The sequence below is a fragment of the Cibotium barometz genome, chromosome 15 (assembly GCF_041138505.1).
Source record: "Cibotium barometz isolate CiBa-2024 chromosome 15, ASM4113850v1, whole genome shotgun sequence".
Taxonomy (NCBI): Eukaryota; Viridiplantae; Streptophyta; class Polypodiopsida; order Cyatheales; family Cibotiaceae; genus Cibotium; species Cibotium barometz.
Window position 1 is genome coordinate 43,795,327 of NC_141060.1, and position 17,936 is coordinate 43,813,262.

The 17,936-nt window shown below is 46.0% G+C and overlaps 1 protein-coding gene across 1 annotated transcript in view; it reads left to right on the forward strand.

Moving 5' to 3' along the window:
* Positions 1-941: 941 nt before the first annotated feature.
* The window catches only part of LOC147631340 (uncharacterized), a 110,998-nt gene continuing 94,003 nt past the window's right edge, over positions 942-17,936 (forward strand). Inside the window, exon 1 of the mRNA XM_086809737.1 lies at positions 942-1,070. Within this exon, the coding sequence (XP_086665863.1) occupies positions 1,002-1,070 (69 nt within the window). The 5' untranslated portion in view covers positions 942-1,001. The remainder of the gene's footprint in view (positions 1,071-17,936) is intronic.

Below are 17,936 nucleotides of genomic sequence, written 5' to 3' on the forward strand. Positions count from 1 at the left end.
AGTTATAAATGAGAAAGGTGAGAAAAGTTTTTAAACGATAATGAAGCTAAGTTTGAAGTCTAATATGGTCCCTATCGGATAATGTGGTTGGTTGGTCATTTTAGACCAAGTTGTGGGTTGGCCAATTACATGGCTGATCTACGTCCTTGCCAACCCTGGGTACTATATTAGACTAGTTTTGTAGCCCTAGTTCATCATCGAGCTCATTGTGTTCAAGCACTCTTCTAAGCAACACATCCTCTATCCAGAGTAAAGGCCTTTTAGACCAAGTCGTGGGTTGGCCAATTACATGGCTGATCTACGTCCTTGCCAACCCTGGGTACTATATATAGACTAGTTTTGTAGCCCTAGTTCATCATCGAGCTCATTGTGTTCAAGCACTCTTCTAAGCAACACATCCTCTATCCAGAGTCTATTCAATGAAGCTAAGTTTGAATCTACACAATAAAAAATGAGAGTGAAGGAGTTAGGCTCCTCAACAAAGAATGGCTAGTTTTTCCCTAACTCATACATTGATCTTCCTCACATTTTGCTGAGGCTTGGAGTCCTCGCACTATTTTTGCACAAACCTCATGAGATGCTCTAGCAACACGTTTGTAATCCAATTAAGAGAGGTGGTCCACATCTGTTGGACGGCCATGTGATTAGAACTAAAGACTTGAACAATACCAAAAAAGTCATAAATCTTGCTTCTAGGAGTTACCTTCCCAGTACTTCTTCATGAGGAACACCAAGTTGTGGATGCTGTGGGAGCACGATGAGTGAGACACATATTTATACGAGCTAGCATAGGTGGCTATTTCTAAAGGAAAATAGAACATTAAAATCCATTTTAACATATTAAATATCTACAGTTAAATTCTACTACTCTTTTTTAAACATAAAAGAAAAGACGGTTGATTTATCATGGCAAAATCTGTGTTCGTTGCGCAAGAGCTTATTTGAATCTCGTCACCTTGAGAACGCGAAGCCGAAAGGAAGCAGACACCAAGCAAGGAAGCATGTCGAAGCCCAAGCCCCAAACGAAGACAGAGGCAAGGAGCGGCACTCCGGCGCCCTCTCGTGACGAGGTAATATGCCACCCTAAACATAACTGTTGTATCTAGTACCATGGTTTCTGCGCAACTATCAAAAAGCCGCTTACAGGCCTTCATGCCGAGCTATCGCAGCTCATTGGAAGGGCGCCATACCCCAGCCCCATGCAAGAGTTGAAGATTCATCTAAGAACATGAAACGTGGTACAAAGAAGAAGAGATCAACGTCTCTGTTTCAATTTGAAGTAGAGCATACTATGGCCTTACATGTGGTATCATCACTAATTGCACCATAGGGCTTTTGTGGATTCAATCTCGTTCAAAATGCCCTTGAGAGCATCAAAAGAATCTGAATAAGGCATTTACCGAGAACTATGGTGGTGCTCGTAAAATCACAAGCCGTGTCCTCCTTGCAATTGGTGTGTTGGTACCCACCTCTAGTTGTGAGGTGGGGTGACTGGTGTCAGCGGAGTGTATGGTGTGGTATAGTATCCACCGTGGGTGGGGGAGAATTATTGTTGCTAGTGATGCTGGCGGAACACTTTGAGGTAGAAACAATTCTTGTTGTCATGACTACCCATTTCACAGAAAGTGCGGAAGCGCCATGGTGGGCACTCCTGTGTGGTATGCCCAAATGCCTGGCACAGAGCACATGTTGATTTTTTTAGCTTCTGTATTTCCTTCTTGAGTTGGGCCAGGGGGCCTTGCTCATTCTCAAATTTTCGCAATTTCAGGGCTTTCAGTTTGCGTTTGAGTTGGGCGATTGGATCATCAAAATAAGTGATAGGACAAGTGGCACCCCATGCTGAGTCGCGCTCGAACATGAGTTAGGCTTTTGCAATTGGGATGTTATCTCTTGAAACTCTTGTAGGGTAGACGCTAGCCTCATGCTCTCACGGATTTTTTGCTTGGTGGTTTGTGGCAATGCCTGCATAGTCCAATGGTGCACCTTGAACTTGCCGGCATAGATGGGCAAGCATTGTCACCCACACTTTGGGCCTTGTCCAGGCTGTAGCTGCAGAGAACTGAGATCTTTGAGGATGTGGTCCTCCTCGTAGTTACCTAGGCATAAGGTGCGGAGGAAGGTATCTCTTAAAGCTCCGTCTCCAAAGTGGTTGACTGATGATCTCAACCGGGCACAATGGTGCCAAGAGAGTCCTCTAGGGGTCGATGAGAAAAAGATCCCATGATCCCACTCCCTCATGAAAACAGTGCGATTTGCTTGCACAGATCTGGATGGTCCTTGTATACGAGCCCCGTATAGTATAAATGCACCGAGTGTCGTATATGTGAATGCCCTCTATAGCCTCTGTGCATATGGCCCTTGAAATCTGCCAAGCTATGATACTGGCAATGATCCCCCAAGTAACATCAATCCTCTGCAGAGGTGATGTATACTGTGTATGAGGAATATCCAATAGCATGCAACCTTGGGCGACACCTTTCCATATCATTATGGCGGTGTCCAATCCCTGCCCTCAAAAAATATATGTGGACCAGATTGAGTGAGTCACAAACAATAACACCCCAAGTAACATAGATGGTATCTCTCCTCAATCTGCTCATATGCTGAGATATCGAGCCCCAAGTCTTGTGATCAGCTGTATAGTGCATATTGTACACTGCATATGCAATGTTGTATTGTCTTAGAAGCTACTGAATCTACCGAGCATCTTGGCAGGAGGGGTCTGCACAAAAAATAGCCCTCCACTGATTAATGGGGAGGTCACCGTGTAAGAATGACCAAAAGAAGTGGGAAATCTGGCTCCTCCTGAATCAGTGCCAAAGTGTGTGCCAAAATATCGTTTGATTCAATGGGGTAATGTCATAACTCTCCAAGTGCGGCCTGAGTGTAGGAATCGCTTCTCCAGGCCTGGATCATGGCTTTTCGCTCAAGCAATTAATCGCTCTGTTGCTTCATGAGAATCATGAAATTTTGGAACATCGCTTGCATCTTGTCCCCAGTGAGAGCACTTCTCCATGATGCAGTCGCTGTAGAAGTGACATTCTCTTCTTGGATTTGTTGCTCTCATCGTCCAAGGTCTCGCAATAGTGGGAGTTGCCAAGGTTCTTCCTCACCGCAAATAAACCATCCACTATGTGTGTGTGGGGAGACGTTTCCGGTCGTGTTCTAGAGGCTGAAAACCAACCGTCCTTTGAGGGATAGGAGTCACACTGGAATGGGGAGTGCTTCTGGTGCCTAATTACCACTTTTTTCTTGGCTGAATTTCTTCACCAAAAGGCAAAGCTCTGATCCCACTGTAACCTACAGAAGCTTATACTTTGATAAATAACTTTCAGCCCTTTGTTCTTGACGATGTGTAGCCCAATGTAATGAAAGCAGAGAGACAAATACATAGGATTGGGTGCCAACAAATACCCTCTGAAGGGCCCCCACCACGTATGCTGTATTTGCTTTATTGAATGAACAGGCTGACAGATTGCTGGCTGCAAATAACGAGGACTGAGTTGACTTGGATACCTTCACCTGGCTGAAATTGCATTCAGCCTGAAGAGGACCCCTTGATCTACACTTGCCTTTAGCTCCTTCTTGGTTGTCTCAGCCCTTGGAGTATGGCTCTTGCAGAGAATATGAGATGAATTATGCAAGAGGCTGGAGATCTCTTATACTGACCCCCATATGCTGGTCGGTTTGCTACTACTGCTGTCGGCCTGTTTATCTACTCACAGCTAGGAGAAAATAGCATTTAATGCTATCGCATTCATTCACACGTGTGCTGCTGGGCAGCCCTTGTTGTTGGCCGACAGGGTTCCATGGTCCTTTAGAAGGCTGTCCTATCGCCTAGGTTTGGCCTATGGCTAGCTACAGTTTCCACCAAAGGGCAAGTGGAAAAAACGGGTCAACCGATTGTGCCCTGAGGTGAGCTTGTGCTACCGATTCCTTGGCTGATTCCTTGTTGCCTCCTTCCTGGTCCCCGCCTCTGTCCCTTCTACTCCCGCCTGCCCCTTCCGCCTCTGTCCCAGTTGCTGTTGCCTCTTCTTTGCCCCGCCTCTGTCCATTCTGCTCCCCTTCCCCCTCCGCCGCTGCCCCAGCTTCTCCCGCTTTGCCATTGCTGGTCTTGCCTGCCCCGTACCTACCCCTTCACCCACACCCCTAGTGGAGCACCCCAACCCTTATGCAGCTCCTGTCTCACAGGATGTTGATCCTTCTTTGGAGGATGCGGCTTTGCAAGCACATGATCTGGATCCCTCATAGAAGGATGTTGCATTACAGTTACAGGATGATTGTACCCTTGAGGATGATGTTGCGCAGTCGCATTATCATGGTACCTCTCCAGTTTTGAGGACTAGCCTTGGCTTTTCCTTGGAGTGGGAGAGAGAGGTAAGATTTACATCATTAGCTTTTCCCTCCCTTACCTATGCGAGATGTACTTCCGTCTCTAAAGGGGGTCCTTCGTCGCCCACGAGATTTGGTCGTTCCTACTCTGAGTCCTTATGAGGATTGTCTCTTGGAACATTCAAGGTCGTGGGGGTTTTTTTCCGCGCCGACCGAAACAAATTGTCAAAACCCAGCTTCATCGTGCAGTCGGCCAAGCACTTTAACTACACGCATTGGTATTCTCAACCTCTATGCTCCTAACCATAGAGGTGAGAAGATTGTCTTCTTGAAATCTCTCACTAAGCTGATGCCTCTTGCCGACTATTGGATTGTTGGTGGAGATTTTAACATGGTTGAGATGCCAACAGATTAAAGAGGTGGACATGAGGGCTTGGTGCATCCTCTTGAAAGAATGTCTTGAGAGAGGTTTATACTCTCTGTTCATGGTAGAGATTGTTGGCATGAGGATGACATTTCGAGGAGACCATCCACTCTTCTTTATTCATGGTCTAACAGGAGAAGGGATGTAGGATGCATTTATGCACGGTTAAATTTTATGTGGATGATTGGGTGGTGGACAGAGGGGGGCATACTCTTATTGCTACAAGCACCTCTAAATCGGATTATTGCCCAATGGTTTTATGTATTAGAGATCCGAGTTGCCATGGATCAACACCCCATGTACACATCCCTGATCATTTGTTTTCAGATGCAAAGCTATCTCGTTGTATGCTTGATATTTGGAGATCTCATCATTTCTCACAGGCCTTACAAAGCCTGCTGGCCTCTGCTCTCTATGATATTAGTGACTTTTATCAGACATGTGCCGTGTCTAAGAGGCAAGAGGCCTTGGATTTAGAAAGGGCTATCAGACGTAGACTGGCTGCCTTACAGAAAGAGCACAAGAAACATCCTTGTGCTCAATGGGTTGCAGATTCTCTATGTATTGTTAGGGCAGAACTTCATCACTCCCTTGAGCAGTGTGCGGAGTACTGTTACCATGCCCAGGAATCCTTTTAAACACAGATGGGTGGCAAATGCAACAAACATTTCTTTGCTACTCATGACCCATCTCACGCCAGAGATAGTGTCAGGCAGTTGTAGGATTCACATGGCACTCTTCACTTAGATCTTCTTATGGTTAGCCAGATTGCCACTGATTTCCATCGCCAGCTTCTTAGTACTGAGCCGCACTTTGATTTGAGACACAGGGCACAGAGGAAGGTTTGGAATGCATTGCGACATTTGATCACTGAGGAGATGTGTGCCGTTCTGGATGCCCCTTTTTCTATGTAGGAGTTCAGTCATGCTCTTCATTCCTTACCTCATGGTAAGTGTCCAGGGGAGGATGGCCTCTCACCTCTTTTTTCATTACTTTTTGGGATGAGATTGGGGCTGAGATCACATCGGCTCTCCAAGAGAGGTGGGACACAGGTTCTATGCCTTCTTCTCTCACTGAGGGGCTTATCTATCTTATCCCTAAGAGTGGGGATAAGACATTGATTGGCCAGTGGAGACCTATCTCCTTACTTGGGACTGCATATAAGATTCTTGCTAAGGCAGTGAGCATCAGATTGCAGCCAATTTTCCAGGATGTCATTCATGATACTCAGAATGGATTCCTACATGACGGAAGGAGCATCTTTGAAAACTTTTCCTCGTTTTTTTTTTGGTTTTTTTTTTCAGAAAGGAGACTTCTATTAAGTATGAATTTTTTTTATAAAATGGAGATTTCACACCAAGCAAGGTGGAGATCTCAACTAATCAGCAGCCTTGTGCTGCCAATAGGGTCCCGAATGAGAGGACGTGAAAAAGATATCAATGTCCCACGCTCTCATAAACTGGCCACGCTTCCTCTTTGTAGCCCACAAAGATCCCTGGATTTTGGCCCACGTAGCCATAATGGTGTGAATAATATCACTCCAAATCCTGCAAAGACACTGAGAAACAAGAATGGGAGTACCCTCAATGGCCTCGGTGCATCTAGCCTTCCAGATATTCCAGGCTGAGATGCTAGCAATAATCTCCCAAGAGCTGTCTAACCTCTGTGCCGGAGGGACAAAGTGTGAGAGTGGCAAATCGTGAAGACAACGCTGCCCAGCAAATCCTTGCCTAACGATAATGGCCAAGCTCCTGTCAGTAGCTGAGGCCCAGACTGTGTCAACCAAATGATAGAACCAAAAGAAATGATAGCATCCCTCTTAATCCTACCAAAGAGGTGTGTAATCGTAGACCAAACCCTCTGTGCTTCCCTGCATTCCCATAAACAATGGTAAACTGACTCCAAAACTCTTGCACATCTAGGGCATGCTGGGCAAGCACCAGTAACACACCTCCACTGATTGGTGGCCAGACCACCATGAAGAGAAACCTAGATAGAGGAGGAAATCTATAGCTTCCTATAAGAATGCCACAATCTCCGCCAAAATACCCTATGAATGTCAATCGAAGTGCCGTAAGATTCCCAATGGGGTCTAAGAGTAGGGACACTCTGAATGTGTCCCAAGATAAGATGTCTGGCATTCCGCACCGTATAACTAAAAAAAGGCATGATATTCCTGTTGGAAATAAGTGCACACTAGGTGTACTATTTCTAGTCTAGTTTCACTTAAGTCTTTGTGTCTTGAGTCTAGTGCCATGTGGCACCTCTACATTTATCCCATAAGTCAGTCTACTCAATCTTGTACTTCTCACCTATATATTGTAGGTGTCACATCAATGAAAGTATCAATCTTGTGTCTTGTCTACACTCATCTCAAGGTAACTCTTTGTATTTCATTTGCTCTTGTTTTATTTCTAGTTTTGCACTTGCTTTTATATTTCCTACATGGTATCAGAGCTAGGTTGCCTGCCATAGCTTCTCCCTAGCTGCGCTCAGCCTGTAGGACCAGCCGGTTCCACTCATCTCATAGCTGCGCCAACCTGAATCTGCTGTCCACCCTGCGCCGGCTCCATTTATCTCAAGGCTGCGCTGACCTGAATCTACTGTCCACCCTGCGCCGGCCTGATTTCAGTAGCTGCTGCATACTTCTGTTGCTTTCGTGAAGCTGCTACTGCTCTCTCACTTGGAGCTGCTGCTGCCCGCCATACTGTTGCAGCCCATCTTTGGCTGCCTTCTTCATCAACTCAAGGGTGTGTATCATCTCAAGGAAGCTGTAGATCGACTGTCCTCCTAAACGAGCTATTTTTTTGCTGCATTCAGTTCTGCCATTGCTTCCTCTTGAAGAGTCTACAAGGTAATTGTGCATTGTCTCCATCAGTTTGCTGATTAGTCCTTTTTTATCTACAAACTGCTAGTTCCTCATGCTTCGATAGGCTGTCAAATGCTATGGCCTTGACAAGTGGTGAGAGAGCCGGCTTCTAAAAACAGTTTGGATCTCTTCTTTCATTCATTTCTGCAATCTTGTAAGGGAATAGACACTGCCCTTGCATTTTAGCAAGAGGTAAGACCTTCCCACATGGCCTCTTCTACTCATTCTCTCATGTCTATCGACAAATTCAATGGCTCCAACTTTCATACTTGGCAAATCAAAATCAAGTGCCATCTTATGAAAGAAGGTCTCTGGGACATTGTTCACCATGTTGCTCCCGAAGATTCCGACATTGAGCAAGTTATCACTTATGCTCCCACTGCTAAGAATGACAAAGCCTATGCTATCATCCTGCTCGGTCTTGGAGATGATTACATTCATCACATCTCCGACATACAGTCTGCTTCTCGAGCATGGATCAGTTTGGATACCCTCTTTGGACCCCGCTCTAAAAATTCTAAGATTGCACTTATGATCTCATTCTTTGATCTATATATGCAGGAGGGAGCTACTATAGCCTCTCATGTCAATTATTTTCGCAGTCTTATGGTTCAGCTTGCTTCAGTGAAGTCCCCCATCTCCGAAGATATTGCTATTGCTGTGCTTCTCAAAAGCTTACCTGATACCTATGCTACTCTTGTCACTACCTTCAAGTATCACAATAATCCTACTCTTGAAGGTATCATCAATGCTCTCCAAGAGGAGGAAAGAACAAAACAACAAAAGGTAACTGACACTGCATTTTTAGCAAAGAAAGGAGGATCTAAGGTAAGAAAGCCTTGCACCCATTGTGGAAAAACTAATCATTTGGAGAAGGACTGCTTCAAGGCTCATCCATGCACCATTTGTGGCCGTGATAATCACCGGGAAAAGGACTGCTACTCTAAAACCTCTACATCAGCCCCTGCATCTGCCTCAGCACATGTTGCTGCAGCATCTACAACAGCAGATCTTGCTGTTCATTCCTCACATGATGAGGAATGGGCTTTCTGATTACTTCACCTTTCTTGTCTACCACTTTGACCACCGATGATGTAGGTCAAGGGGTTCTAGTGTCTTACTCATTATGCTTTTTGACCTCTCTCTTGTCCCTACCCAAGAGGCAGCGATTGCCCTTGAGGAGGGGTTGTCTTCAAGGTCCATCTGCTTGTCTACAGTCAGTCATCTGTCTATCTATCTGTTGTCTGTCTATCTATCTGTTGTCTGTCTAGTCTTGTCTGTCTATCTATCTGTTGTCTGTCTATCTGTCTATCAATCTGACTGTGTCTTGTTTTAGATCCATCTTGTCCCTACCCTTGTGGACCCATATGAGGATATCACTTGAGGAGGGGTGTCTCAGGATCTTCTTGTCTCTCATGTCTTGTCTCTCAGTCTATCAGTCTTTATGTCTATCTTCTAGTCTTGTCTTTTTTGTCTTCCTCCTAGTGTCCACTTAAGGAGGGTGTTGGAAATAAGTGCACACTAGGTGTACTATTTCTAGTCTAGTTTCACTTAAGTCTTTGTGTCTTGAGTCTAGTGCCATGTGGCACCTCTACATTTATCCCATAAGTCAGTCTACTCAATCTTGTACTTCTCACCTATATATTGTAGGTGTCACATCAATGAAAGTATCAATCTTGTGTCTTGTCTACACTCATCTCAAGGTAACTCTTTGTATTTCATTTGCTCTTGTTTTATTTCTAGTTTTGCACTTGCTTTTATATTTCCTACAATTCCAAGGGTTACAAGCATCCTTCCACTCCCACTCATCGGGGTCCCAATGCAAATGTCTGATAGGGTAGCCACCATACAACCAAAGGCTAACACTCTCTGTGATCATCCCTGGGGGGGGGAGTGAACAAAGACGTGCTTCCCTAACCTACCAACAACTCTGAGTGGATGAATCTGGGGGCCCTCAATAAGGTCCTGCACGTCACACCTCTCCAGCTGCCATCCATTCCGTACAGAAAAAGAGACCGGTACATCCTCCTCGCTAGGCAAGGGGAGACCCATAACCTGAAGAGGAACACCTGTCCCAGAAAAAACCCCAAACCAAGAATGATGACGGCCTTCCAAGAAAGATCCAGTGGTTGGGAATGGCTGCATGAATCTGTGCAATCCTTCGGCTGGAGCCTCTCAAATGTTGCGTGAAATCCAATCTCTGCACCTCGGTGAGGCTCTGAAGCCTCTTCCAAGCTAGCATTGTGGGGCATAGGGTTTGAGGCTCTGAAGCCTCTTCCAAGCTAGCATTGTGGGGCATAGGGTCTCCTAGCCAGCCCAAAGAATATGCATAGCTGCCCCAAGAGGCCTACCGTGCACATCTAAGATCAAATCATTCCACAGAATGGGCTGCCGGTTAGCTTCCTCCACTGAACGCGGGGGGATGTGTACCAAAAAACTCCTTAGGCAGTCCCAGGCCCGTAGGAGAGACCTAACCAGGGGGGATGAAGGGAAGCGGTGAATTGCATCCGAAAAAATAAAGCGTGAGCTGAGAGTCCAGTCACCTCTGCGAACAGGGACACACTTCGTAATCTACTGCGTGAGAAAGTCCTTCCACGGCACAGTGCCTGGAAGAAAGCCCCTAACAACAAGCTTACAAAGCAAAGCCTTACATTGCACCTCAAGGTCAATGATATTCAATCCCCCTTCCTGCTTAGGCCTGATAATGGTTTCCCAAGCAACTCTGGCCCTGGTGTGCACATTTCCATCAAGTGTTGGAAATAAGTGCACACTAGGTGTACTATTTCTCTAGTCTAGTTTCAGTTGAGTCTATGTGTCTTGAGTCTAATGCCATGTGGTACCTCTACATTTATCCCATAAGTGAGTCTACTCAATCTTGTACTTCTCACCTATAAATTGTAGGTGTCACATTAATAATAAATCAATCTTGTGTCTTGTCTACACTCATCTCAAGGTAACTCTTTGTCTTTTGTGTTCTTGTTTCATTTCTAGTCTGCTCTTGCTTTCATATTTTCTACATGGTATCAGAGCCATGGTTTTAGGGTTTCCCTGTTTTTCCTCTGAGCTTTCGCCATTCTCTCCAAGCTGTCCCACTCAATTCAGCGCAGCCCGCTGGTGTTTGCTTGGTTCAATTCTCTCTCTCGTTTTGATCTGTTCGGTGCAAAGCCTCCATCGCCATGGACCCCAGGACACGGAAGGCACGCGCTCTAACACATGGGCCTCTCTCGCTGGCGTGCACCAACCTCTCTCTCTCTATCAAGCGATGGCGAATCAAGAAACCCCTACTACTGTCGGGACAGTGGTAGGAGGAGCTCCGACATCAGCGTTAGCGTCCTCACGGGCAGCTGCTGGCGCCTTTCTGGGCCGCATCTCAGAGACTTGGCAGCACACCGTCTCACAGAGCCGGCCATGGCGGGAGCTCGTGGACCGCTCATCCTTCGCCAAGCCAGACTCTCTGGCTGAAGCAGGCAGCCGGATCCGCAAGAACGGCGCCCACTTCCGCCTCAATTACGCCTTTCTCTTTACTGCGGTACTCGCCTTAACCCTAATCTCTAATCTTGTCTCTCTTTTCCTGCTCTGTGGCCTCCTTGCAGCTTGGGTCTTCGCCTACCTCATCAGAACCACTCCCCTCATCCTCTTCAACAGAACTTTCAGTGAAAGGGAAGTCAATGTCGGATCTGTTCTCATCTCTGCTGCCATGTTAGGGTTTGCAATCATCTGCATCCATGCCACTCTCTTCTTCATCAACATGTGGGTTAGCTGTCCATTGGACCAGCCAGACCTGCAGCAGCAAATCTAAAGCAAAAATCAAGTATCTCTCTATCTTGTAGGGGATTAGACACTGCCAAATATGGTAAGACCTTCCCATCTCTCTCATATTTGTCTATGCTTTCATGCTATCTATCACCATTGATCACCAATGATGTAGATCATGGGGTAATGTCATGTTTATTTGTCTACATGGACTTATCTTGTCCCTATCCAAGAGGCACCCCTGCATTACCCACTCTAGCAGGAGGATTGCCCTTGAGGAGGGATTATCTATCTAGGTCCATCTCTCTATCTATCTACAATCAGTCAGTCTCTCTGTCTATGTGTCTATCCTGTGTGTCTATCCTGTCACATGTCTTTGACACTCTATCTATCAGTCTATATGCCTCTCTTTTGTGGATTAGCTACCCACATTCTCTTGGCATTTTCTGTCTATGTCCCCATTTATCTTCTATCTGTCAGACTCTCTCATGTCTATCTGACATTCTCTCTCTCTGTGGGACCACTCTACTGGCTGATTGCCTCTCTCTCTCTCTGTCTATGATCCACTCTTGTCCCTACCCTTGTGGACCCATATGAGGATATCACTTGAGGAGGGGTGTCTCAGGATCTTTTGTCTCTCATGTCTTGTCTCTCAGTCTATCAGTCTTTATGTCTGTCTTCTAATCTTGTCCATCTTGTCTTCTAGCTTGTCTCTCAATCCTTGTCTAGTCTCTCTGTCTTGGTCTTATCTTTTGTCATGTCATAGTCTTGTCTTTTTGTCTTCCTCCTAGTGTCCACTTAAGGAGGGTGTTGGAAATAAGTGCACACTTAGTGTACTATTTCTCTAGTCTAGTTTCAGTTGAGTCTATGTGTCTTGAGTCTAATGCCATGTGGTACCTCTACATTTATCCCATAAGTGAGTCTACTCAATCTTGTACTTCTCACCTATAAATTGTAGGTGTCACATTAATAGTAAATCAATCTTGTGTCTTGTCTACACTCATCTCAAGGTAACTCTTTGTCTTTTGTGTTCTTGTTTCATTTCTAGTCTGCTCTTGCTTTCATATTTTCTACATCAAGGCCTAACAAAAGAAAGTTCCGAATAAGGCGACGAAGCTAGCCAATGTAGCCCTTATGAAAAATCCAGCACGAAGCGATAAACCAAGCCGTGGCTAGCAAAACTTGGTTAACCTTCAAAGCTCTAGAGGCCAAATCGAGCTTCCTCCTACTCCAGTGATGAAGTTTGCTTTTAATGCTCAAGACCATTGGAGCAAACTGTTGTGCAGGGTAGATGTCAACGCCCACTCTTGGGAATAAGGTGAATCAGCCCCTCCGTGAGGTATGAAGGCATCATACCCGACAACCACATTTCTTGAAGGTGAATCAGCCCCTCCGTGAGGTATGAAGGCATCATACCCGACAACCACATTTCTTGAAAGGCAATAGTGATAGCATCTCCAATATGATCCCAAAAAAGAATAAAGAAAGCGGGAGAAAGACCATCATCCCCTGGGCATGAACCACTGGAAAGAGCATGTAGTGCGTGAAGGAATTCATCCTTCGAGATCCACTGCACTCTAGCAGGGATGATAACACCGTGCCCAATAACATGAGGCATAACAGATGCTGCCAATGAAATGCAAACACCCCCCTCTAGTCCCAACTGCCGAGGACTAGAAGGTGTGGCTAGAAAGCATCTTACCAGTTTTGCCACACTGAGATCTATCCAATTTGTGTTCTTGCAACAAAAGTACATCCATAGACCCTCTTGTAACAGCAGGGTGAAGCTGGTCCTTCTGAAGGCGCTTCCTACCACGGGTAGGAAGCCCTCCAAGGCCCTGAACATTCCATGAGATGATTCTCATGGAAGAGAAGAGGGTTTGACCCCCGATCTAAGAAGACGATGGGCAGCTTGAGGATGCCTCTCATAATGCGGGAGGATGGGAAAATCCACGGGGCAAAGTCCACTAACATGCTGTTGTCTGAGGCCCTGCATAGTACCTGCATATGTACGGGAAATCTGTTCGCCCTGCGGGGCATCAAGGGCAATGGCATCATGCTGAAAATCCTGCAATACATGATCCCCACTGCGCTGAACATCCTGCATATCGCCCCCTCCAAGTAGAGAGGACTCAACAAAATCATCCTGATCTGAGATATCATCTCTCTGCAAAGATGCATCAGCTGACACATCCCTCAAACCCGAAACATCATCTATCTGTACATGATCCGAGGGGAGGCCGTGGAATGGGCTAAAGCAAGCAATCAACCCTTAGCCATTCTGCTCTTGGATTTTGAGAAGGCCTATGATAGAGTGGATTGGGACTTCCTTGAGGGTACACTTAGCCATATGGTCTTCTCTCAGAGATGGATCGAGGGAGTTTCATGCATGTATCGTGATGCCCACAGTAGTGTGCTCGCTTGTTGTGATAGAGGAGAGCGGTTTCAGATTTCTTGCTCAGTACGGCAAGGTTGCCCTTTAGCCCCATTATTACATATGATAGTTGCACATGCCATGAGCATCTTTCTTCGCTCCACTGCTAGTATTTCTGGATTGAGGTTGCCTCTTCATAGTCAAGGGGAGCTGGTTTGCTCTGAGTTAGCTGATGACACAGCCATGTTCTTGGAGGCCTCACATATATGCTTGTGTTCCTTCCGGGTCGCACTAGAACAGTTTTGTTTGGCAACAGGGGCACTCATTAATTGGCACAAATCTGTTAGTTTTTGGATTAGTGATTCACCAAGAGTTGCTTGGGATGCAGAGCTTGGTTTTACTTGGATCAGTAGAGGATGCATTGCTAGATATTTGGGATGCCAGGTTGGGATTGATATTTCTCCTGCATAGCAGTTGGCTCCAGTACTTATGAGTATCCAGAAGAAGCTTCTTCATTGGAGCTCCAGGAGATTAGATTTAGCTTCCAGAGCTTTGGTGGCTAATCAAGTATTGCTTGCCTCGGCTTGGTTTATTGCCTCTTGTTGGTGCTTCTCTTGTGCGTGCATTGGTCAATTGTGGAGATTGATCCACAATTTTCTCTGGTCGGGTTTGGATGGCATCTCAGACACTCGTGCCAGGGTAGCTTGGCTCACAATTATTCAGCCCAGATGAGAGGGGGGCTTGAATATTATCAATCCGGATGTTCAGTGCAGGGTGTTGCTCTGCAAACTTGTGGTTAGAGGTTTCCTACCTGGCACTGAGCCTTGGAAGGATTTTTTCTTGTCTCAGATTTCCGGATGTACACCCCGGGTTTGGAGAGACTGGCTGCCCAACACACGGTTTTTGTCTACAGAGGTTGATATCAGGGCACCATCTTCCCCTCTTATTGCAACCATTGTCAGAGCATGGAGAAGCATGAGACCCTTTTTGCGACAAAGGTTCCTAGGTCTTTGGATGAGGCTGACCGACAACCTATTATGTGGAACAAGCTCATTAGGGATGAGGCCGGTCGGGCACTTGGTGTATCTTGCTACATGCAATGGTCAGGATGGGAGAGATGTGCATACACAGTTCTTGCTTGGAAGACCGTTAAAGAGTCTTACGGAGGATTGGAGAGTTGCATCCATTCAGCATCTTGGGGACTCTCGCATTCGTATTGATCAAATTGATGCAGCTATTCCGCATGAGTGGCTCCGTTGGACCTTTCATGGAGAGTTGAGACTATCATCCGAGTTGGTTGGGAGTCTTTTCGAGGATAGGCATACCTCTGTAGGTCATTGCTCTCCTAGGCCAGGAGGCTATAGATTGCATCATCTACTCTATCATGCCTAGAGGGATTGTAGCATGAAGGAGATCCTCCCAGATACTAGGCTTAGTCCAGTGAGGATTGTTGGTCGTTCGGGGAAGCATTGGTTCATTGACCCTTCTCCTCAAATAGTGACTCATGGCTCTTGGTGTTTGTGGTTATATGGTGGCAGTGCTATCAGATATCTTCAGTGGGATCGAGGAGAGTGGGAGTGGATTGATGCCTTCGATTCATTGAAAAGCCTTCTCTTTTTCAATTTCACAGTCCGGAATGCTAGGCTTCTCCTCACTCGATAGATGCATAGGATCCCTACTCTCAGGCCTCATTAGGAGAGCTATGATATTTCTCCAGTGATACAACGCAGATATTGGCATAGGCTTTGGCATTCATACAAAAGGAGCCAGATCTCTCATTTCTTTTGGTTATTCTTATATGGTGGTCTCCCCACTAATCAGTGGAGATCGGTTTTCAGTGTAGCACTTACTTGCCCTGGGTGTGCGGCAGATTCTGGGACTGTACAGCATTGTTTATGAATACAACACTACACAACAGATTTGGGGTTCTGTAGCCCAACTTATGGGCAAATTGAGTGGCCGCGCCATGCATGTGACTTGGGGGGCAGTTTCTTGGCTCTCCCAGTCCGGTCCACAGCTCTTTTATGAGGGCTATGGTACAGACTCTGCTATTTTCATTCGTAGAGGTATTGCCCAGCATGGTTTATTGCAGATGTCCCTCACTTTGATTATACACCCCCCAGACAGAGGATTCACACCAGTTGGGAGATTGTTGCCAGTATTAGAGCATGGCAGATCTGGAGAGCTAGATGCACGGAGGCTATTGAGGGTGTCCAAATTTTTGGGTTTCAGTGCATTAGTACTATATGGGGTGATATCATCCATACTCTTATGGCTACTTGGGCTCGTATTCAGGGGTCCTCTCGTTCTGCGCAGGCAAAGTGCGTTATATTTATGCGGGAGTGGGACCATGGCATTTTCTTTTCCTCTAGTCCCACAAGTCTCTCGTGGCATCATGATGCTCCTTAGTGGTTGAAATCACTGCACATATTGGGGTGATTCTATTCTTTTCCAACTTATAGCTGTGATTGTTGTATGCCTTTTTTCATACTTAATATGCTATTAAGTCTCTTTCTTGAAAAAAAAAAAACGGGTCGACCTGATGGAGAGGGTGGAGTGTTGCGCAAATGGGGCGACCAAAAGGGGCGAGTATAAGTGGGTGGTGGACCGCTGGTGTGTAGCCAGCCGACTCGATGTTATGCAAGTGCGACCACTGGTGTCCTCAAACAGCGATGACAGAGTGGCTGCCATGGAGGAGTCCTGAAGGGTGGGGCCAAAGGGGACCCAGAACTGTAAAGAAGATCAACCTGTGGCGAAGTAGTGGACAGGGAAGATTCCAATTGCACCTTGGAAAATCTATTTTGATTTTCTGTTTCAGGGAAACATTTTTTTGATATTTGAAGAATTTATTTATCCAAAAATATCCCAATATCAGAAAAGGTGGAAGATGAGGGGGGGAAGATGGTGGCAATTGACGGAGGGGGGGTCCGGTCGGTCAAGGTTGGCTGCAGGGATCGAGCTCTGACTTGAAGGAACAAGGTTTTCAGGGGAATAGGTGCTTCAATTGTCATGAAGTGCAATATTTTAGGGAGTCCCCAAGTTGTAGGTCACCCACCTAGGGACCACAACAGACAACAAGCATACAAGGCTTATTGGATGAGAGTAGCACAGTTTGTTTTGTGAGCCAGATCCACAAAATAATTTTTTCAGACATGGGGGAAGACTTGCTCCAGCATTCAAAGGTGGAAAGATCTGCAATTGTCATTGCAGATGCTTAGAGTGTCAAGAACAGTAGCAGATTTGTTGGAGATTGAGATGCTGCTTGAAGTTGCAAGGACATCAACAGATCCTCTACAAAAGCTGCGATAATCACTAGATCACATATCCATTTTTATTTGAGATAGAAGACTTGAAGACGGAATTGATCAAGCTGTAGATGATCCATTACTAAGTGAAGTGTGGAAGTCAACACTTCAGTCTCTTGTTTAAAGATAAGCAGGTGCAGATGCCACATGCATTAGGGCTGAGATGTATGTGCCAGGACTGGTGAGGCCATGTGCTGGGTAGTTTAGGAGAGAGAGAGATCATTTTGAGCTCTAAGGGTTTGCATGTAGGATGCATGTCTGTGAAAGGACTTTCAATGCTTGTGTTCAAAGGCCTATGTAAAATAGCTGACTGAAAACTAAGAATGAATAAAAGATGGGTTGGACATTGTGGACACTTGCATCAGGGCAACATCGGCAGTAAATTAGCATGAAGCAGAAAGGGGACAGGTTTTGGTGGTGCTAAGTAATAAGCAACCCTAGCCAGGTGACTAGGGCCTTGCACTTCGAAATATCTCTTAGGGGCTAAAAGGGAGATGCAAGCCCAAGCCCGTAGAAGGGATCTAACCAAAGGGAAAGATGGGGGGGGGGGCGATTCTCTGCCTTTGAAAACATAAAGCGTGGGCTGTTTATCCAGTCACCTCCCCTAACCGGAGCACCCCTCTCATGATCCAAAAGTGAACATCCGCCGTTGTCTATAAAACTCCCCAAAAGCCAGCACATGGAATTCTCCAAGGTCTCTGCGACCGAAAACGGGTTTGATTTCTTCCGCTTGCCCCTCATGGCAGTGGCTAGGACTGCACCACTGGTTTCCAACCATCCACAAATCGCTCAACTCTGCCTTCAAAAACATAAAGCGCGGGCTGTTTGTAATCACCTCCCCTAACCGGAGAACCTTGTATGATCCAAAAGTGAACATCT